The 23,375-nt window shown below is 34.5% G+C and overlaps 2 protein-coding genes across 3 annotated transcripts in view; one reads left to right on the top strand and one right to left on the bottom strand.

Annotated features, from left to right (window-relative positions):
• Positions 1 to 3,253, top strand: part of A1CF_1 (APOB1 complementation factor) — a 57,470-nt gene extending 54,217 nt beyond the window's left edge. Inside the window, exons 6-7 of the mRNA XM_051213532.1 lie at positions 1,979 to 2,125; positions 2,936 to 3,253. Coding sequence (XP_051069520.1) covers positions 1,979 to 2,125; positions 2,936 to 3,066 — 278 coding nt within the window. The 3' untranslated portion in view covers positions 3,067 to 3,253. The remainder of the gene's footprint in view (positions 1 to 1,978; positions 2,126 to 2,935) is intronic.
• On the bottom strand, positions 279 to 17,696 carry MS3_00005458 (uncharacterized protein). Of its 2 annotated transcripts, none has more exons than XM_051213530.1 (11): positions 17,437 to 17,696; positions 14,169 to 14,261; positions 14,057 to 14,118; positions 11,525 to 14,012; positions 11,126 to 11,489; positions 9,368 to 9,670; positions 8,743 to 8,946; positions 7,125 to 7,371; positions 4,624 to 5,411; positions 2,602 to 2,726; positions 279 to 510 (listed from the first exon to the last, which is right to left on the bottom strand). In XM_051213530.1, exons 5-9 carry the CDS (start codon positions 11,366 to 11,368, stop codon positions 5,098 to 5,100), a joined length of 1,311 nt encoding a protein of 436 aa, XP_051069518.1. In that variant the 5' UTR covers positions 11,369 to 11,489; positions 11,525 to 14,012; positions 14,057 to 14,118; positions 14,169 to 14,261; positions 17,437 to 17,696; the 3' UTR covers positions 279 to 510; positions 2,602 to 2,726; positions 4,624 to 5,097. The 2 variants fall into 2 exon arrangements, with proteins under 2 accessions (XP_051069518.1, XP_051069519.1); XM_051213531.1 differs by lacking the exon at positions 14,057 to 14,118 and having other exon boundaries at positions 11,525 to 11,660; positions 11,698 to 11,899.
• Positions 17,697 to 23,375: the final 5,679 nt, after the last annotated feature.

The following is a 23,375-nucleotide window of genomic DNA, read 5'->3' as shown; positions in this document are numbered from 1 at the left end:
TGGAACAAGTTTTCTTTTAATAAAATAACATACATACAAAATATTAGTGGAAAAAATAAATGCTATAGGTTTTTATAAGGAATCAATTGTTTTTTCTTGGTTGCTCATTCTCTTCAGTCAATTAACATAAACTAATAGTTTGTAGGGATTTGTACAGCTTGAAAATAATTCTTACTTTTGATAGTAATCAGTTGAAGAATCGATGCAAATCAGGGAACATACTTTGTTGTGCTACTGATGTCGACAGATATAAGTAGTATGTGTCATTAATCAAAAGTGAAATGTCTGGTGGCAGAAGGTTAAGAAGATGAAAGGAAAGAGAACAAGAACAGAGAATGATTAGTTGGGAAATAAAAAAATTATTATGAAGTCTGAGACGACTGATTGACATTTTGCAAATCAATTAAATACTGTATGGTTCTCAGATTTTACTAAGATGTTCTGTAATTTTATATTCAAATACATTCGATTGTCCCCACTTGTGTTCTCGTTCACCACAATACTAACTAACTAATCAAATAAAGCATAACAAAATGTAACACATTAATCGTTGAATAGCACTTCAAACAACTTATTAATAAGAATTAATTGTATAATAATGAGAAACTGAAAAGAACTTCGCCATTTAATGAAACATTTTGATGTAAATAAATGTCACAACATTTTTTTTCTGTAGGGATAAAGTTAGTTGATTTTAAATATTTTCACAAAATCTTTCAATAGATGAGTTATCCGCCTCTATATGAACCCACATAAACATACCATTATTAGTGTAGCGTTAAAACGCTATGTAAGAATAATTAGAAATAACTTTATGATTTGAATTCCATAAATCGTGGTCCATTAATCAGAAATCTGCTATTTAGCTTTATATCAAGAACGTCCGAATTATGTGTTTGAATCATTAATGCACTCTGCTCTCGTATTTCATTTAAATATTCAAATCAGCAAAATAGTTCATTCAACCATGGTATTTGGCTTTGTAGTGTTTTAATTGGTTGTTTTGGAAACATGCAAACTTACGCATTTATTTTGTATTAAGCCCATTCCACTGCTGTACTATTTATCTGCTCACTGTAATTTAGACACTTAATCCACTATGTAAATTTCTGTGTGAGTCTGATTGAGCACATGTCTGCACATCAACTTTAATCTATTCTCCCATCGGTTGCAATACATAGACATCTAATAATTTATCCACACTTGATTATGACTCATAAATACATATGGATTTTTAACAGCCATATAGGCACACACACACTCTTGGTTTCCCTGTGTGCTTACGGATTTTACCAATTTTTAACAATAAACTAGCCGTTTGAACTGTTGTCACAACGTTCTTTCATCACATAAGGTATATATTTACAATATTCAGTCTATTAAATTTATTTACACCCTTGCTATACTATACTATACGAATATGTCTTCAGTATAACTTCCAATCAAACTCTTTCATGTAAGTAATTTAAACCCATTAATTGATTTTAAATATCACAGGTTGTAAGCAGCTGACGAGAACCAACGAAATAAAAATGAATTCATGCTATTCTGCTAGAATGTTTGTTCTTTCTCTTTTCAAAATGATAAAGGGAACTATGTGTATAATAAACTATCTCTATAACTGATGTTCGGGCGTTTGAATAATCTCGAGTAAATCCATGATTCTACTAGGAGATTTAGCCTGCATTAAATATTCAGTTAACGGGATACAATTTATTGGAGTCAGATATAGAGGAAATTAGCCTCTACAAATTTGATCTTATGTGGAATACAGTAACAGTAGGCCTGTTGTTAGTGAAATTGATAGGAATACAAAATATTATGATTATTTCACTCAGTTTATATTTTCTGAAGAATAATATGATTTAGGTCACTATACTAAACTTTGGAATCATTATCAAACATAGCGTATTTCTTTTTTGGTTATTCCTAAGCAATGCATATGCATCTGGCTAATTCTTTACCATTCGCATTCCAGCTAATACAGTGAGAAGAACATGTGAGGATTGTCAATCGATTTGCCCATCGTATTCATATTGCGTAAATACGATGAATGGAATCAGTTGCGCATGCAGATTTGGATGGAAAAAAGTAGGAGGATATAGTCGTTCAGAGTATTGTACATGTAAGTTATTAACGAGCTTTTTATAAAAACGAAAGGATATCTGAGCTCAACCCTAAAAGCAGCTATAATATCATATAAAAGTGTAATCCTTGAATATACTAAATTATATGCCTACTAGTTAATGGTTTTTAAATATTGGCCAAATGAAACCTTTTGAAACCGGAAATGTGTTAATTACTAAGCTCCACTAAACAGTTAACATACAAATGAAACTTACTAGTTGGTGATAATGCAGTAACACGACACCGAATAACAAACTGGGCAAACTAGATTACGATACTTAGTAAAACACCATATTATTACGTCACTAGGTTATGCTACATGATACACTATTCCGGCCAAGTTTTATTAACTTGAATGCAAGCAGCCAACATTAAGTGCAACTCAGAAGAGAGATCAAAGTTAAAATACAGATAAATATATTACTAAGTACAGGGTGGGTATGTACCTTCGCTAAGTAATCAATCACAACTTACTTTCACGAAACATATCAAAACAAATAAAAAACAGGAGGCATGAGACTGGAGTTTTATCTCGTCATGATTCATATCGTGCCCATTCATCGAACTAACGGGAATTGAACCCAAGTGGTTGAGTAAAACTAAACAAAGAAATCACAAGTTCCTTCCATTTTCTATTTCATTGAGCGATTGCATTAAAAACGCGTATCAAAAATATCATCAAATAAATCTTGATACATTTATGAAATTTAAAATATAGCACATTTGATACCAATCATTATTATTATTATTATTACAAAATACCCTATGTTATCTTTCAAATTGCTCTATGCTTTTTTCTCCAATATAGTACATCCGATTTCAATAATTCTTCTGGTTATTTGCTTACTACTACTGCTAATACTACTTATTTTGGCTGTGTATTTCTCAAAAAGGATCACTATAACAAGATATCTAAAACGAGTTCAAAATAAAACATAATACACTGGGAGAAAACTCTGGTACTCGGTTCTGTTTACAGTTCTCCATAACAGTACACAATTTTTATTTTTAAGTAGATAGATATACATGATATTGGTGAACCATGTTTCATTCCACCTTAATTTTAACTGCTACTCCCAAAACAATCTTATTGTCAGTACTATTTTTGTTAAAAGTAAAGCTAAGCAATAAGGATTTTTAATGAACTATTGTTATTGTAATTACTATTATTATTATTATTATTATTATTATTATTATATTATTATGGTAGTAACATTAATACATTTTTGCATTATGGATTGGCTTTAATTTTAAAAAATAAACAAACAGAAAACCGGAACTATTTACATATAGTCATCCAAAAAGTTCTGTAAACTGTAAAGAAACGAAATGTTCTTGTTCAGTGTACACATCACCCCTTTCAAAATAAACTTACTAATCTCGATATATTAGTATCATCAGTAACCATTTATTATTAATTCTAACTAGCCACACAAGTTACGATTATCCAAGTAAAGCTAATGGACATTAAGATTCAAGCAACCTACCATTTCCCTCTGGTTATCAGCTTGCTCGACGTGTGAAAAACAATGTGTTTTCTAATTTATCGAATTTTCACAAATTATTTAGTTGTACAGTTCATCCAGTTTCAAAATTAAGTTTCAGGATTGAAACTGGGACTCAATGCAGAATTTATAATTCATTAGATGATAACATAATACATGGCTAACTTTTCAGTAATACATTGATATAAATGAAATAATACGTCCTACCCCGTTTTTAATACAGATTACATCTCTATCAAATGTAAAAAAGCATTTTCTGAGGATAAAACAAACTATTATTTATTTATAATTGATGAGCTTTGACCAGACATTTATACGGAAACAACATCAAGCAACTGGATTATTTAGTTATTGATTTCCAATATAAGAATTATATTAATTAATTCTTCCAATTTAAGCCCAAACGACTTATACTATTACTTTTTAAGAAAAAGTTTCTTGATCAGAATAAGTAGTGATACTGTATTCAGGGGATTATATACAATACATCAATACCATTACTCCTAAATTACCAAGGACTGAAAGGATTTGCGAGTAATAATTATTATAGATATAAAATCAACCTCATCAACCTAAACGAATGACTAATAGGTTATTCTCTGGAGGAGAAATATGTGTATCCAGTGATTGGGAAACACACACATATATATCGGAAAATTATTAGGAAGATATGTGAAAGTGAACTCTATACACTGGCTGAAATGAACAGAGAAATAAAGTATATTTACTCTCTTAACTTTTGAAACTAATGGGACGGAGGATAGAATTGAGCAAAAGTTGTGAACTATACACGATCCTATTTTTGTAGCAAACAAATCTACAGGTTTCTTTATAACGGAAAGTTTGATAATTAGAAGTATGTAATTGTTACAAATACCGATTTTCACAATATCTAAGAATTTAGCATCGAAAGTGTAGTGAATAGATGGAGTTAATCTGAGAGATTATATTTTCCTGTAATACATTTCGAATAAATTAATGAAGAACTTACTTGCCAAGGGAAAGTAAAGAATTCAGTAAAGTATGGTGACTAAATCAGTAAATCCCTTCTTCTCAGATCGAAGTTCATTCGATTTATTTTAGAACTATTGGTTTCTAAGTAGTAAAAAAAACGTGTATACAGTACAACTAAATGTGAACCGAGAAAATATTTACAAAGAAAATATTCTGACAATTTACAGACCAAAAATGAACTTTCATTTGTGAATCACAGTATTTAGATATGATTAAATATAGTATATGCAGTAATATAACAGTATAGTAAACTTGAGACAATTTCTTTCATGATTTTGAAGAAAAACAAATATGAAATTTAAGCTTTTGAACCAAGACAAGGAAAAAGAAAAAGCATGAACGTCAATTGAAGATTTTATTTACAAATTAAATTTATGAATTATTTACAGTAACTATCAAATGTTTGGCTGTATTCAGCTTATCAGATGATAATGATAATAATGATAATTTGTTAATAATCTGCAGAAGACAAGAAATCTTTACGACCCAGATTAATAGCAGCTTTATTCTGCATTGCTTCTAATTTTGGACAATGTGTTATACGATGACCTAAACCACCACAATATGCACAGCCAACTTCACCACCCATTTCAAGTTCAACTTCAGTAGCTGATGCCAATTCAACAAGAAATTCTGGCACAGGTTGATTAGCCTCTATGAGTAAATGCTTTAAATCTAATAAAGTGGATTCATCCACTGATTTGTTGATAAATGTTGTGGCCAACCCACGTTGATGACCACGACCAGTACGACCGATGCGATGTACTAAAATGAACAAGAGAAAACAACACAAAAATTAGTCGACTAATTATACTTTTAAGACTGACACTAGTTTCTAGTACTACGTACAATTATTATAAATTTTTGAAATTGCCAAGAAAATTAGACTTCATGATATATGTGTTTTCATTAACCAACCTGCTTTTATAACCATGAGCAAATATATCATGAATACAAAAATATCGAAGAAACATGTAACTTCCACTGATCTGTTCAGTGAATTATTGATGACTAGGGAGTAAGAACTGAGATACCAGTAGATAAATCATTTATTTAGCTGTAAAACAAGTTATGGTATCCTCCTAATAAGCATCATAACAACTGTTAATTAGTAATGAGCCATATAAAATGTGAAGGATTAGATAGTCATAAATCTAGATTTTAATAAGAAATTCAATCCAACTCTGTTTCCGAGTTCAGTTTCATGTACTTGGCTTTTAGACAAATTACTTTTATTTACAGTAAGCAATACTACTAGGCCGACAATAGAGAAGTAGGTTGACAAGGGTTTGAACTGAAAAGCCAGTAACTGAATGTCAATTGCTTTAGCCATTAAGCCACCACTACTCACCACACTATATCGCACCTATATTTCGGAAGCAAAAAATTTATCAATGATCAAAACATCATGACTTATCAGCATTCAATGTCAACTTTAACGTTAAAGACTCAATAGGGAAGGAAGAAATAATGAATAGAAAGAAGATTAAGAGTGATCAGTTACTTGACATAATGGATTTATGATGCTGTGAAAGCAGATGATTATTATAGATGGTTTATTGCGTGTCTTGGTGCATATGAGGAATTTCTTTCATATCCCTAATATTTTCATCACTTCAAAAAGTAAGCATTGTAACAAACATGTTGTAAATAAATCACTCAAGTGAGTATCTTGTTAGTATTTACAAAATATAAATTCCTAGTATAAACAACGACAGTGTCCAATTGTATTTACATTATGCATGCTGCATAACTTTGTCTAAGGAAAACCAAGTATTTAATTATGAATAAACATGTTAGTAATAATTACTGTTAACTTCATATAAAGAGTTTATCTATGGTAGTTATTTTGTTAGTAAACTTTTGAATCTTCCCGCTGTTGATGTTAGGGATTGAATTTTGATCAGTCTCTTTTGGAACATGTGTTTCCTGAGCAGATTGCCTCAATATTACCATTGAGTCATAAGTATCTTAGGTAAAGAAGGACATTGATCAGTAGAGGAATTCAGGATGTGTTTTCTGTCATAGTTGGAACTCGTCAGATAGAGGTACTTACAATTGTGGTGGATAAAATTGCTTATGAATAGCATGAGCCGGAACGTGGAGCCGAAGTTGTCACAGCCGTAAGACGAAAAACAGTCTCGGTACATCAAAAGCACAGCATAAGCAGGACAATTGATAACCACACGAGAAGACAGTTTAGAACTAACTAGATTGCAGAGCACACCGCAAGATGCAAATGTATGATCGAAGGCTATGCATATGTATTATATAAACGCTTTGTAATTTCCCTCAACAAACAATCCTTTAACTTATCGTCTTGTTCGATATCAGCACATCCTAGAGTCGATATTTATTCCAAGACTCGGATCCAGTAACCTTTCACTTCAAATGCCCAGCGTATTACCCAATGACCTACTAAGTTCAACTTTTACTTAGAAAGTAATTTCATCAAATTATTATCAATATTAAACTAACCATAATTTTCAATATCTTCAGGCATATCATAGTTGATCACGTGATTAATTTCTGGAAAATCCAAACCTTTACTAGCCACATCTGTAGCAACTAAGACATCACGATGATGAGCTCTAAATTCTGTAACAGCTGATACACGTTCATCTTGATCTTTTCCACCATGAATACTAACTGCTTCAACACCTTTCAAAAGAAGATATTCATGTATAGCATCCACATCTTGTTTACGCTCAGCAAATATAATAACCTGTTTTAAATTTTGAAAAAATTACTTGATAAAATTTTAAAACTGAAATAAAATATAGAAATATATTTTTGTATCAAAAACTAGCAATGAATTGTAAACATTAAGTAAGAATATTTCATTCACTAATGATATCAATCAATATGTTATTGGATGAGCTCCTAGTTCATTGAAAACAATGTTAGCCAAGCTTCCCAATTAAAAGCAAGCGAATTAAAGCAAGAAAAATTATGAATTATACTGAAAACTAAATAACCAAAACAAACAACAATTTTTTTATAAATAAATCAAAATTTTGATGAAATTAGAAAATTTTTATAACTTTATGAACCAATGGAAGTAACTAACTTCTAGAAAGTTGAGATACATCTTATCCAAGAACATTTGGACATATTATATGCATAGTCAAACTCGTTGTGAGTTATACCCAAGACCTTTAGGTTTTATTGGCTTCCATATGGCATACTATTTAACGACTCTCGAAATGAATAGTAAAAATGGAGATGGGTTGAGTTTGTGCATGACATGGCAGCATGGTACAGAAGATAACTATAATAGATTGCTATCTGTCAGATTATCACGACTACCTGGTTGTGATTTTAAAATTCATCCAACTCAATGACTTCAGATACTCTACCAGACATAGCTCAAAATAAAAAACCAGTGGCGATTCAGATGTAATTTTAAATTATATGCCCCATTACAGTGAGACAAATAAATACTCAAGTTGTACACTGTAAACAACTGACAAATTATGAGAAAAGAATTCACATTGTACATTCATATGCTTAACAACTAGGCGAAATGTTTATTTATTAGATAGTAAGACTGAATATACTTTTTGTTATCTTAGTTATAAAAATCCCTAGTGTAATTTTGAACTAACAATAGATGAAGCGTAACAACCAGTACTTACTTATCTTTGACAGGTGGATAGGGTCTGTTATTTTATTTTAGTTACGAATAGAATATTTTTAAAGACAAATTTTAAACAAGATAGGTAAATGTTTGTGCACACATAAATAGGAACAAAAAAAGCGATTCAGAATAAAGTGAACAGACCACCGTGGTTTGAAAAGTTACAAAGATTTATATTATATATCAAAACGAGGACAGGGATCAGTTTGCAGTGGCGACAGTACAAAAACGCTGATATAAACACTTAAAAATGTGCCTTAAAAGTTGACAAAATATGTTTGCTTATTCTTTACCTTATTTTTGTATAAATTTGAGTTTATTGCCCTTGCTTTAGTGGAGTACTTATACAGAATTTTAACAAATGTAATTTAAAAAATAAACCTCTTTGATAAATAAGGTAACACTTAGAAATACTAACCAGTAATATATATATCAAAATAAGAGGAGAAAGCTTACAGGAGGTGGAGTTTTTTGTAAAGCATCAAGTAAATGAGGAATTTTCGCTTCATGTTTCACATATTCTACTTCCTGAGTGACATTCATACTAGCTGCTCCAGCTCGACCAACATTAACAGTGACGGGTTTCACCAAGGCTGATTTAGCGAAATTTTGTATTTTTTTCGGCATAGTAGCAGAGAACAAAAGTGTTTGACGTTGTCCCTGAATAATGGCATTCAATATAATATGAGTACAAAACAATTAGTTAATTGTTACATTGCATTTCAATCAGTAAAATATTATCGTGCAGAAAGTTTACGTAGATGCTAAAAATTTAATTTAATTTATTTCTTCAATAAAAAAAGCTGTTGAAATAAGTCGATTATCCACTTAATGAACCTACATGGCCTTATGCAGGTCAAGCAGACAAATGTATACACATAAAAGATTTCTAGTTGTTTCCCAGTTTTCTCGTTCACACCACTAGTTGGCAAGCTCACAAAAAGCGTGTATATCTTAATTGGATGTTGTGGAACGTAACTAATATACTCTTGATTCAGTTAATTTCAATCTACATAATGTCTATGCAATAATTATATATATATATATATATATTGATGAATGAAAAAATTTAATTTCTTACCTTAAAATAGGAGAATATAGTTCGGACTTCTTCTTCAAAACCCATATCAATCATTCTGTCAGCTTCATCCAAAACAAGATAACGACATACTTCTAAATTAATCATTTTACGTTGAAGTAAATCTATTAAACGACCTGGTGTAGCAACTAAAATATGAACACCAGATCTTTTAACAATATCTGCTTGTTCTTTAACAGCCATGCCACCAATACATAAGCAACAACGAATAGACGGGAAACCAGCTTTGACTAAACCATCAATAAGGCTACAGATTACTTCATGTGTTTGTCGAGCTAATTCACGCTAGTATAGAAGAAATAATATTATTTATTACTTACAAAGATCACTCACTAATAATTCATTGGAGATTTATTACAAAAAATAAAGAACTATTTAACACAATTTTAGTAGACAATAAATAATAATAATAATAATAATAATAAATAATAATAATAATAATAATAATAGTAATAATGTGAGTCATTTGATTGTTATTCGGAGCAAGAAGAATATTTTCCATAAATAGACAGTTCACCACTTTTTTTGTGTGGGCTGTGATACTACCCGGGTGCCTAGGCCGAAGCAGGTGGTTTTCTTAGGGAACCTTTTACCTTCCTGATAACTACTAAATAGCACAAAACCAATGTTCGGAATTCCTTTTCGATTTATTACAAACCTCCTTTAAATAAAAGGCATCCCCTACACACATAATAAATCAGTTGAGCTAGTAACCATACAGTCTTGTTTAATTTTTATCCGGATAATCCGTTTCTTCTCTTCAAATCGTATTCTTTACGATCACAGACATTATCACTTCGACTCCGTTTGCTAAGCAGCTCGCTGATTTCATTTAAATGTGTTGATATGTGGCGAATTGAACTGATGTACATCTGTAATAGTCCCTACGTTATTTTTATTAACTCTGGAAGTTTAGGAAGTTTTTAGAAGATAGTCATCAAAGAGCGCATGGGATTTTTTACGATTTTGTTTAACACTACAATATTAATTTGTATGTGAAACGTGCTCAAGCAATATGAAACTAACCACTGTCAAACCAAGTCTTTAGTACTACTGTTAGAGGTGTTGTTGAGTTATCTGACTGAAGAACAATCCCTCTCTGGACTCGTAGTTACTTACTGACAACCTCCAATGAATTAACAATAAACAATAAAGCCCGCAAATCCACTACGGCGGATGACAGAAAGCATCATGGATTTAAGGCACATTAGAAAATAATTTAGATAAATTTTCAAACACGAGCTACTGTTCGTCACATAATGTCTCATCACAAATTAGCTATGTGAAAAGCCCTAATGGAATTCCACGTTGAAGGATAATGATCAAACTTAGATAATCATGATATCATCTGTAGAACGAAAGACACATGATTAAAAATACTCATTGAGATGAACTGCGCAATATAAATGTATGAGTTGTATACCTTTGCTTCTGATTTAAGAAGATTATCATCCTAGACATCCGATCGATATTCTTGCTCAAAGAAATAAAAAGTCGAAATAATGCACAAACGCATAACACTGCACGATTATGTAAATAGCAAATTAACGAGGTAGACTAATATATTATAGCGCATATGTTTGCTAAAGAAATATTCGAAATCTAGGTCCCTATTATTACCTATATCTAAAAGAAAAAGTTAGTGACAAACAAAATGATAGATAAAAACTACCTAATTGAAAACTCATAACCATATAATAAAACAAAAAATGATATCAAACAGAAATTAATCTAACTTACAGATGGACCTAAAACTAAACCATAAGGTCCTTCATTTTGAATAAATGGAATTTTCTGTTCTTGATCCATAGAAAATAATATAACTGGTATTGAGAACACCATTGTTTTTCCGGAGCCGGTGAATGCAATTCCAATCATATCTCGACCACTTAATACAGCTGGTAAACCTTGCATTTGAATCGGTGTAGGTTTTGTTATTCCACGTAGTTTTAGTAAATCAATTAAAGCCTTTGGAAAACACATTTCACTAAAATGTCGAATAGGAGCAGGTACATCATCACCTTCAGTTAAAATTCGAAACTTTTTGCGGATTTCTGCAGATTTCTCTTCACTTTGCTCCCGGATATATACAGGTGGTACCCAGCTAAAATAAAAATTATTATTGTTTTACTACTGTACCTGGTTTGAATTGGTTTATCATACTGGATACCTTTTGCTAATTCTGCAACACCTTTTAAAGCGGTCTTTTCAGCAACACTTTCTAAAATCTTAGCTTCTTCCTTTAATTTTTTATCCCGTTCCGTTTCCTTCCTTTCTAAATTATGTCAACAAAAAACTCCAGACGAGTATACCTTCAGCTTTTCGCTTTAATTCCCACATTCTATCAAATAAACTACCCTGGGCATTAGGTCCATGATGTTTGTCATCAGATGACTTTTTTGTCATACCCTCCGGATCATCTTCAACTTGTTCTGCTGTATTACCCTGGTCTAGTTCCTCCTCAGGCACTTCAGTGTACGCAAGATTACCTAATACACGCTGCAGTGAAGTAAGCTAAAGTGGGAGAAATCGAATACTTATGACTAATGAAACTAGTGGTACAGAAACTTTATTACTAACACAAAATTACGTTTATACGTCTGGTATAAGCAAACAGTTCGTTTTGATAACTTAGTGATCAAACTCTGGAGAACACTATTTTATGCAAAGGGTGATATTACCCAGTTTTTTGGATTTAAATGGGTGAAATGAGACTCGAACCTGAGATCGAATGCTTGAAATTCAAACCCATCAGTCCTTAAACCGCTGAGCTCGTCTAGTTTATATACAACACGAGCCTCATTTTAATGAATATACTGGCTGGACCTAAAAACGTCCAACAGTGCATATATGGATCAGTAGTTTTGACAGAGTTGTAGGTGTTTAAACCAGATTTTATTTTCATCGATTTGAACAAGTCAGCAATATCTTCCTAGTTCTGGTACGATAAAAGTGATTCAAAACCAAAACAATAATTCGTAATCAGTTGATGGGTTACCCAAATTCCTCAATAATTTTCGAAAGGGTAAAGAGATCAAATCTTATTTGGGCACTACCAAACCAAGTATCATAAAACTGAAAAAGTGACCGAAGCGGCAGTCTGTTCAGACTTTAGACTCAATATTTTCCTAAACATGTGTTTATTGTTATAAATTTTCCTGTTTTGGGATTTCTTAAACTCACTATGTCAGTTAACCGCATGTACCCACGTGCTTTCATGAAACGTTCATAACCTATCGCGAATCTAGTCACTGACAAACTCAAGGGGCACCATAATAGTAGTTCGTATATTCCCTTCCTGGTTTTTTTGGAGAAACGAGAGTGCTTACTGCAAGATTCACATTAAAAACCGATCTGATGATGAGATATCATGAGTACAAGCCTGATCATAAATATTTATGACTATGAATGCCAGTTAGTTTTTTTAATATTTACGAGTTAAATGATCATAAAACGGGAATATCTGTGAAATCCCGCGAACTTCGTGCTGAGAATTCACTATAATCAAGATATGGTATTAAATAGTGCGAGTATAACAACTATTATTTTTGCCATTATAATAATAATTATTATAAATGGTAACTATTCGGGCTTGAAACGGCCTTTTGGTCACCTGTAAAACTTCTAAACAGAAGCAGTCAAACAAAATTACCTGATATTGGATTGAACTGATGTATGTATTTAAATGACCGAACATTCACTCAACAAATATTTAATAACAAACAATTTTGTTTGGATTTCAGCTTATTGTTTATCCACCCGATACCACTAGAAGTACATTTTTAACAGGTGAGGAGTGAATTTCATCCCAATTATCTCGGGTTGAGAAGCTTATGTTAACTGTATCTCAAATCACATTGAATGAACCGATAGCTAATTATTGCGACAAAAACTAATTCATGATGATCCCTTTGTCAAATAGACTGATATGATATTACAGTAAGAAATATAGTCAAAACGAACACTTGATATCAACCATAGAAACAAGAACTAACATATTTTGAAGTTGTATACCGAATCTGATATTAGACAGTTTTACTTTTCATTTTAACAGAAAAAGCCCACACTAACTTTCACAAATACGGTCCAAGCTTAGTAGGTGACTATGACGTAGACAAAATAAGCAGAACAACTTCCGAGAGGTAGTCCGAAGTTGAGCATCAACCCTAAGATATAAGTAATAACTCGTTCCATCTGATGTTTACATAACCAGTCGAGTTAGCGATTGATACACTAACTTCTTTTCAGGATTCACATTACGATCAAATGCATATCAACTATTTGGCATTTTGCCAGGGAAGTCCTACTTACTGTTGTTCACGAAAATGAAAGGACAGAAAGCGGATGCCTGGCGCTTTAACCGGGATGGTGGATATGGAGGACTCATCTAGGGGAGTTGGGAAACCTTGGTTCCAAATCAATGGTGTAAATGGGCTCCAGGATCTTAAAGGAACAAATGGCGTATAAATAACTGTTGGTCACCAGCTACCATGGGATTACATCTCCTTACGTTGCTTCACTGCCTTGTGGATTAAGCCTTTAAGTCGAAGGCTCTGAGTGTGGCCCCCTAAGAAAATCAACTCCTTTGATCTGGGTACCCGGGCAGTATTCAAGCCCTCACACAAATCTAATCAGTGAAACATTTATTTATATAGTTTAAAAACCAACTACTTTCTATGGTAATCCAAACATAAGAATATTCAGCTTTTCGTAGTCTCCTCAAACACTTAAAACTGAGGATTATTATCAAATATAACACTGAATGAAAGATGAAGCACATTACCTCCTGTTGTTTACGTTGCTTCACTGGTATATAAGGAACATAATCATCGTCCGACAAGTTAGATGACTCGTCTGACTTGTCCAAATGTCGTGGCTAAAAATAAGGACAAAATTTTGGTCCCATTAATATACACAAAAAAGTCAGCATATTTTGCTTCCACTTCCAATAAAAATACTTATTAGGTGAATTAGAAGTTGCTTATCAAACACACTGAAGTTGTTTGCAGCCTATAAACAAAAGCACCAAATCCATAGGCATACTTTAAACCATAAAGTATAACCGTAATCTAGAATCACGCTTTATTGCTAATATAGTATTAGGGTAAATAGAAATGAATTCGGACCTAAAATGTTATCGGTGAAAGTGTGTAAACCGCAAACCACAACGTCGATTGTAGAGAACAAAACACAAGTGATTACTAACTTAGTCTCAACATGACTTGATAACATCTATACCTAAACAAAGTTTACTGAGTCGCCAGGATGTCAATAGTAGATTTTCAACTCAATAGCCCTCATTCATTGAATTTCAAGCCCGAACTCCATCCCACTTCGATTGCTGCAATTTCAACCTGATTTAATATAGCTTGGTAACTAAGAGCAGTTTTGTACGCCCAACTTTGAGCAACAACTTTTAGAGTGAGACGGAATGATTTTACTCAAGCTTTTCAAACCAGTGTAAGCAGACGATGTTTGGACCTACAACACGAATGCCGAAGGTTGAGTGACTTACCAACTACAAACTACTGTATTCTGGTAACCCTATAGCACCATTTTAAGTTACAAAAAGCTAAGTATAACAGCACTTAATAGGCCAACGAATTGAAATTAAATCTTAAAGTATGAGCCACATGGAATTCACACACTATTTAGATGAAGTTAGAAGAATATCAAGGTGAGGGAAGAAGTCCATCGTCAACGAGATGATCTCAGGTGCAGACAGAGGTATGAGGGCGGCTGTCACTAGCCCATTTTTCACACCGTGGAAGGGACCTGAAGAAGAATTCGAATCGATGGTGGTCTTAGCGACCTGGGACCGTGACCGCAGAGCCCAGGGCACAGTTGCTTGAGGTCGATCGCTCAAGGTCTTTTTAAGGAAAATTTTCGGTGTGTCGGCTTTGCACTACAAAAGGCCTTACCGCTGGAGGCGGTGATAAGGAAGCATCGTGGCATATACTGATTGTCCAAAGGAAACACCTTACTGTAAGTCATGTCTTCTGAGTGAAATTTGTTGATACTGTTTTTTTCCCAGAACTTATTAGAGGATAAGAGACCAAAGTCGGCGACTCCGTGATTACATCAAGTGATTGAGGAAAAGTAGTCCTATGGCTAACAACTGTAAGAAAATAAAAGATACTGACATTAATGCCCCTAATTTGTTGTTATTTGTCTTCTAACTGACCAAAGTAGAGCCTCAGTCGCTAAAACCGAGTAGTAATCAATACGGCTTAGATATTAAGACATGTCATTGCAATCGAACTTTCTGTTATGGTGGGACTTCTAAGAATGCTTTAACTCATATAACTTGATGCAAGTACGGTAAGAGAGGCCAACGACCACATACCAACGGTCAATTATCTTTGATTGAAAGTTTTAGCGTTTTCGAGAATTATAATGGATCATATCAAAGGTTTCACTAAAGCACTTAAATGAGATGTCAATAGAAACGACATTAAGTACGGTTACAAGTTAGATTATGTTTGCAAAGGAGTTTGTCAAGCGAAAATGACCAACATAAAAGATGTCGTTTTAGGAATAAAAAGATTTTCTCTTCTGCGTCTTAAAAAATCACTTTGACGATTTTAATGATAATATCGCGCAATAATTAATCACTACATGACTATCCCAACTTGTTAATCTGATTAGAGCACTTTTGTAGCTTTTTGGAAATACTCAGAAACTTAATTCCATTCTCTGTGAACGACTAAATCTGAAAATATTGAAATTATGACACAGTGATAAGACTATTACTCTGGCAAAACGCATTAAGTCCATCTGGAGATAATGGAAACAAGGTCATCATAAAAAGCAGCCGAAATAACAAACTAGTGGTCCAAACGTGTTCTTAAACATGACTCACTCATGACTGATAGCAAAGTATCAATTGACTAGTCCATACACACCATATTTCCCCAATAATTATTTACATACCTTATCATACGATAGACTCAAACCCTAACAAGAACACTATGGTAACTGAGTTAATGAAGGAATCAAATAACAGGAATGGTATTTTGACAAATATTTATGGTTATATTTGTGCTTTTCATTAGGAACGATTAACGTACTAAAGTATTAACGCATTCATATGCGCGTTTCCATCCACTTTAGATGGAACATAAAAATTTAGTGACAGTACTAACTACTTTAAATTCAGTCGACCAGGCTCCCTAACAAGGTTGTCTTGTACGTAAACTGAAGTGAGGCGGTTAACGTCAGGATTGATATTCACCTACAGAGAAAAAAGTTTTGGTTAGAAGTCCCAAGTTTTGCTTAGCCATATGAAAGTTGATATTTACTATGTTCGGACTGTCCCCAGAAGATACAAATTTCCTGTCGTAACAAAAACCAACAAACTTTAAGTTAAATGACTAACAGAAGCCTATGTGATATAATTAACTTAATTATAACCTACAAATCAAATACCTTTTATCTTAAGAGTAAACTTTTAGTTGCGCTAGAATTTCGAAGTTTAGAAGTCAATTAGAATGCATTAGTACATTCGATGTCAGCTATGAACATCCAATTACATAGTACTTCAGATTCACGTATTGACCTATGAGATTTACGCGAAAGAATCAGTCTTTCCATTTTATTTTATTTACTAGCTTTATAAAACATACTGGATGCAACCTTAAGCACTGTCCTTTAAATGAACACACATATGAACCGAATCTTTTGTTTGAAAATTGATACTTGCATATATACGTGCGCAAATGATTAAAATTTACGTGCATTTAGTATATGGGTAAAAACTCATTACTACAATAATTCGACTGAAACTATTTGAGATCTTGACCACACAACTGCGTTCACTGTCATCAAGAAACAGTTCTAAAAAACTATGATTAACCTTGGACCTTAAAACGCAGTGACATCTACTGAAGCATCAAAACTAACGTATATACTAAATACCAGTCAAAAACTGAAGTTGGTATCACAAGTAACTTGTCAATCTACAAGAGCACAAACACATCACTATACCACTATAAACCAAAAGTGCTGAACAGTAGCCAGGATCGAAGAATTAGATCTTCATAAGAAATTACCTGCATCAAAGTGGTTGGAAATTCAAGAAACAAACTGAACTTTGGCCAAATCCCGCGCTATTCCCCCCCCCCACTATTTGCCTTCCGTGGGTGTGTTACTCAGTTTCAGTTTCAGTTTGGGAAGGACAGGAGGCTCGATGGCCTATGTTAGTCCTGGCAATGGTGGTCTCTCAGTTGATCCAACTTTCTTTTGAAAGAGTCGACGGATGGAGCCTCAACCACGTGCTGAGGTAGTGAATTCCACTCGTTGATGATTCGATGGGAAAGTCGATAGTCAGCTGACAAGTAATTTGTTCTCGGCTTGTGAACTTTTTTGGAGTGTCCTCGTAAATTCTCTGTTTTGGAAGACAAGAAAAATGAGGGCATGTTAGGTGCAAATTTATCACTAAGCAATTTGTAGACTGTAATCAAGTCGCCTCTAGTTCTGCGATATGACAACGGGAAAAGGTTCAGCTTGGCCAGTCGAGATTCATACGGAAGCTTCGCTATTCCGGGAACCAGCTTAGTCGCCGTTCTCTGAACCTTTTCCAGAAGCTCACTGTCTTTTTTAAAGCAGGGGCTAGCCGCTTGTATGCAGTACTCAAGTTTAGGACGAACGAACACTGTATACAAAGTCAAAAACGTCTTAGCGTCGACATAACTAAAAGCCCTACGTATTGACCATAACGTTATAAAACTTTTGGCGGCTATTGCACGGCAGTGTGCAGTAGTCTTTAAGTCTTGACTAACGATAACTCCTAAGTCATTATATGTCTGGACGACAGGTAGCTCAGTGTTATTCATCGTGTATGTATCTGTGCCTTGATGACCGATATGCATCACAACACACTTGGAAGTATTTATCGGCAACTGCCATGTTTGAGACCATTCAGATAACTTCTTCAGGTCATTTTGAAGTTCTAAGCTATCACCCTCACATCGTATCGTTCTCCATATCTCGACATCGTCAGCATATAGCAAGACCGATGATGATAGGATACAAGGAAGGTCATTTACATACAAGAGGAATAGTACTGGCCCCAAAACTGTACCCTGGGGCACTCCACTAAGCACAGTTTCCCAGTTAGATAACTTTGAGTTCACCCGAACTCTTTGTTGACGCCCAACTAAGAAGTCTTTTATCCACATCAATAAATTGCCTCCAATCCCGACTTTTCTTAGCTTATATAACAGCCGGTTGTGCGGAACGTTATCAAAAGCTTTACTGAAATCAATGAAGGCGACGTCTACAGGTAGCTTTTGGTCCTTAAGAGCACACCAGCTTTCACGAGCCACTAATAAGTTAGTGAGACAAGAATAACCTACTCTGAAGCCGTGCTGCTTCTCCGAGAGGATCCGGTTTTTATCGAGATACTTAAACAGCTCCTTCCGAATAATCTTTTCTAATATTTTAACAACCACACTAGTTAGGCTAACGGGGCGGTAGTTCTCAGGTTTGTGTTTCGTGCCTGTTTTGAAGACAGGACTTACTATGGCATTTTTCCAATCTTACTGTTAGACAATCATATACATGTACACCCAATGAATTTTGTAACGACAAAATAACAACCGCAATTTTTTCGTTATCTGTGGCGCTTTATGTGTAATCATATTTATATTCCATATCTGTTGTTTCTCTGTACCGTTTGTAAAACGGATATAATCGGCGGGTTAATCAAAACTCACGCTACCGTCATTATTCACATGTGATTGAAGATCATAATAGTATTATAACATCCTTATAGGCCACGCTTCACTGCGTTGAAATAGGCTTACTTGCGTTTCTTTCAACGTTTTCCGACAGCTGATTGACTTCTTAAACATGAACTAGCCAACTGTATTCAGTACTCGAGTTTAGGACAAGCGAATGCTGTACGTAAAGTCAAAAAAGTTTTGGCACCAACGTGGATAAAGTCCCTATGTGTTGACCATAGGACTCTAAAACCTTTGGTAGCTATTTCATAGCACTGTGCATTACTTCTCAAGTTTTCTTTGTTCATGACTTCTAGGTAGCTCAATGTCACTCATCATGTATGTTTCGGTACATTGATGACCAGTATGTATCAAATGCACTTGGAAGCATTTATCAGTAACTGCCGAATACCAGACCAATCAGACAAAGCTGTAGGTAATTTCGAAGCTTCAAACTATAATCATTTTTATCGCTCTCCATATCTTGAAATTATCAGCAAATGACCAAACCGGTGATAATAAGTGACCAGATTTGTCATTTGCACATAGGAAGAACAACACTGGTAGCAAAAATGTACCCTATGGCACTCCGCTAAGCACAGTTTCCCGGATAGGCAACTTGAAGTCAATCTGCACTCTTAGTTGGCATACAATAAGGGAATCGTTTGTCCACATAAATTAGTTGTCTCCAATCCCGATAGGCCTCAGCTTAGATAACAACCGATTGAGCGGAAATTTGTCAAACGCTTCACAGAAGTCAATGAAGGCTACGTCTACAGTTAACTTTTGATCTTTGAGGGCGAACCAACTTTTACAAGGTACTAGTACGTCTGCGAGGCGCGAATTACCTGTGTCTAAAGCCATGATGCTTATCAGGAGGAATTCGATTTTCGTCTAGATGCTCAAACAACTTTTAGATAATCTTTTCTAAGTTTATTTCAGCCACGTTAGTTAGGCTTACGGGTTTATATTTCTCAGGTTTGTGTTTGTACCTGTAATTAAGATATGACTTACACTGACGTTCATCCAGTCTTCTGGCAACCTGCCTTGGGTTACAAATAGACTAAAACACATCCAAAAGGGTTCGCGATAAAGTGCGCTAGTTCCTTTAACAGTCTAAGGTGCATTTTGTCAGGTTCTATGGAGTAACCGATGTCGAGCTTATTTAGAAAACCGAAGATGCATAGTTCTCCAACGATCATAATGTACAGAGTGAGTATGGGAAGACTTGTATAAACCTATGGGAAGGGTATCTCTGAGATATACGCTTTGCTAAAATCCTTCTTTATAAAGTTTGTGTAAGACCTATCGTTGAATACTGCTCGTTCTTATTTTCCAACCTACGCCTATCTGATATAGTAAAGGTGGAAGGAATACAACGAGACTTAACCTGCAAAGTACTTAAGACTGACTCAGTCATTGACTACAGTACCCGATGCCAAGTCTTAGGAATAGCACCCCTTTGGGAGAGAAGGCTTAGATCTAATTTGATTCTCTACGTTAAACTACTCAAAAACCTTACTTATTCAACATATTAGATAGTTCTTGCTAGAGATTCACATGAATACGGACTTCGAAACAAAGTATTTACGGTCAAGGTTGAGAAATACAGATCAAAATCTCGGGAAAACTTCTTCATCATCAAGTATGCAATAATATGGAACAGTCTTCCCTCCGAAATACGCATGGCAGATGAATTACATACGTTTGTAAAACTGCTTGATCAAGCCCTCACTCACACTGATTTTGCACGTACGAACACATCTGCGCCCCACTCAGACATTATAGGCTCTCTCCATGTCTAGACCAAAATAGACTTCAAGTTCAGTTTGCCTTATTTTTCCTACTTTGCAGTTGTATTAATTACTTTTCCCACCCTATTTCTTCACTTGAAGTAGACAGGTAACTCACTGGACCTATCATTACTGTTAAACTAAACTCGGTCGATAAGGGACACTCACTACCACCCTAAAAAGTCAAGAGGACCACACAATCGACTGTCTACTACCAGTGGTCTTGCATCTATGGGGCCTGTTACCAATCAACTAGTTAGGACAACAGAAAATAACATCAGCACCAAGTTACTGTGAGTTTCTACCTGTTTATCGTGTATTAACTTTTTACTCTTCTGCACACTATGTTGACTAGCAATTATTATTATTTCTCCGCTCGTTACCTTATCTACAACTCATAGAGTTCTATACTTCTCCACCTGCTTTGATAAATAACTATCCTACATTATACTCTTTTAAATGCTTATACTCTAATTGGCGAACTATACTTTATACTGTAAACAATTAAAGCACTGCGTCGATGCCTTACCCACAGTCCATAACTTATAACTGCCTGATAAGCCTGTGAAATGGTACTTATAGGAATAGCGTTTTCCAACAGAGGATTAAGTGAGGTATGATATATATCCACAAATAAGCCTAAATGAGCCTAACATCACAAAAGGAGGGAGGGTGGAGTTACTGACCAGCAAGCATTGATGGTGAGGGCGATAACTTCAATCCACCCGTGTTTGTGGAGACAGAACATTTTATATGTATCAGGCTCCCCATGATTGAGAATAAGTCAACCAATCTGTGATATAGACTGTCTTCCTACGCTCACCACTCAGACTCATGTTTCCAATATTATGCTGGATTAGCTATTCTACTAAGACAACCTATAACATGCTAACTCGGACTTTTACACTAGGATTGTGTGGTTGGCATCGGATAGAAAAAAAAGATAACAAAAGATATAGTCACAGCTATGAAACTTCTGACATTTGGAGCAAACTTGACGTACGCACCCTCTCACGGTCATAGTTTACAGCAAGCGCTCTACGATTTCACTTTATAACAACTATAAACTTAATAAGTTGGGAAGCATTTTGCGAACCAACAAATGTTGTAATTTATAGATCATGCCTGTAAAAACAGTGTGTGCCTGCACATGCAGAAATATATAATTATTATTAAAGTCAGAACACTTGAGAGTGAGGCTATAATTTATGGACGATGTTTGGGCGACACTAAAGTGACAGTGAGAGTGGACACCTACTGATTGCAGTTAGAATACTCATTTACAGTTGATGGTTATGGTTAACCATTCAATTTAAGTCGTTATACTTCCTCACTGAACCACAGTTAAACCTTTCGCACATTCCTTGGTGTAGTCCGAGGGATGTGAGGTGCAATAACTTTTATGCATAAATTTCTGAATACCTCCTAAACCGTTTCAGTGAGGGATTCTGGTTTTGTTGTCTATTCCTTTGAGGATTCTGAGTGCATGATTTCTTGTATATTAGCTTTTCAAGCGTGTTTCATTTAAGCTGGTACATCTTTGTTAACAGAGATATAAATATTAAGGAGTGGAACTTCATGGTCACTCTTACCTAAGGGTACCATATAATAGAAGCTTGTGACGTCATTTTCATAATGGGTCAATACGAGATCTATTAAAGATGATTTGTAGTCCGGGTCGTATCTAGTTGCTTATTTCATATAATGCTCAGGGGCACATACGATAACCACATCAGCGTGCTTTCGACAAAAATAATTTTCTGACAATCCATTTCTAAGACTTTTCTAGTCGGCTGTAGGTGCGTTAAGGTCTGATGAGGTTCATGGTTAAGAAGACAGTGGAGAGGACAGTATTTCTAGACGAGGCCATGTTTAGCTAACTTGTTTTTGATGCACTTAGAACCTCACAGTAATCAATTTTTAACTTCTATTGCCATATCGGCTCGAGTTAATGTCTGAATACGGATAATTGTTGTCCGTTGTTTTAATATTGGATGTAATCACATTTTATTCTTTTACAAGGTCGTTGGAGTGCAGTTGATCTGTTTTTTAACCCTTTAGGATTTGACAGAGCTCTTTAATATTCCTATTTTGTGTTTAACTTATTAGTACTTTCGTGAAGATAGGCACGACAAACCTATTTTGTAAATAGTTTTTCCAACCAATTCAGAACCTGGCGCTAATTTCCTAAGCGTTTTAAACATGTAGCAGTGAACATATCCTTTAGATAAATAGTCCTGTTAATATCTGACATTGATGGTGAGGTCATTGGTTTTGCTGAACACCCCTCAGCTAGAGGCGCTCAGTCAAGAAACCTCACTAGATCATGATCAGATATGCTGTTACTCACCCCCCATAGTAGCTAGTCAGCTTAAATCATGTACTCCTCTATACATCAACCATTTCCAACATATATCTCCGAAGCCCTTAATTTCTGACTACCGATATTACTTGCTTTGGAATCCTCGGTTAGAA

This window comes from Schistosoma haematobium, chromosome 3 (assembly GCF_000699445.3).
Source record: "Schistosoma haematobium chromosome 3, whole genome shotgun sequence".
In the NCBI taxonomy this organism is placed as follows: Eukaryota; Metazoa; Platyhelminthes; class Trematoda; order Strigeidida; family Schistosomatidae; genus Schistosoma; species Schistosoma haematobium.
The sequence above is the reverse complement of the archived record's forward strand: the minus strand, read 5'-3'. Positions and strand labels throughout refer to the sequence as shown.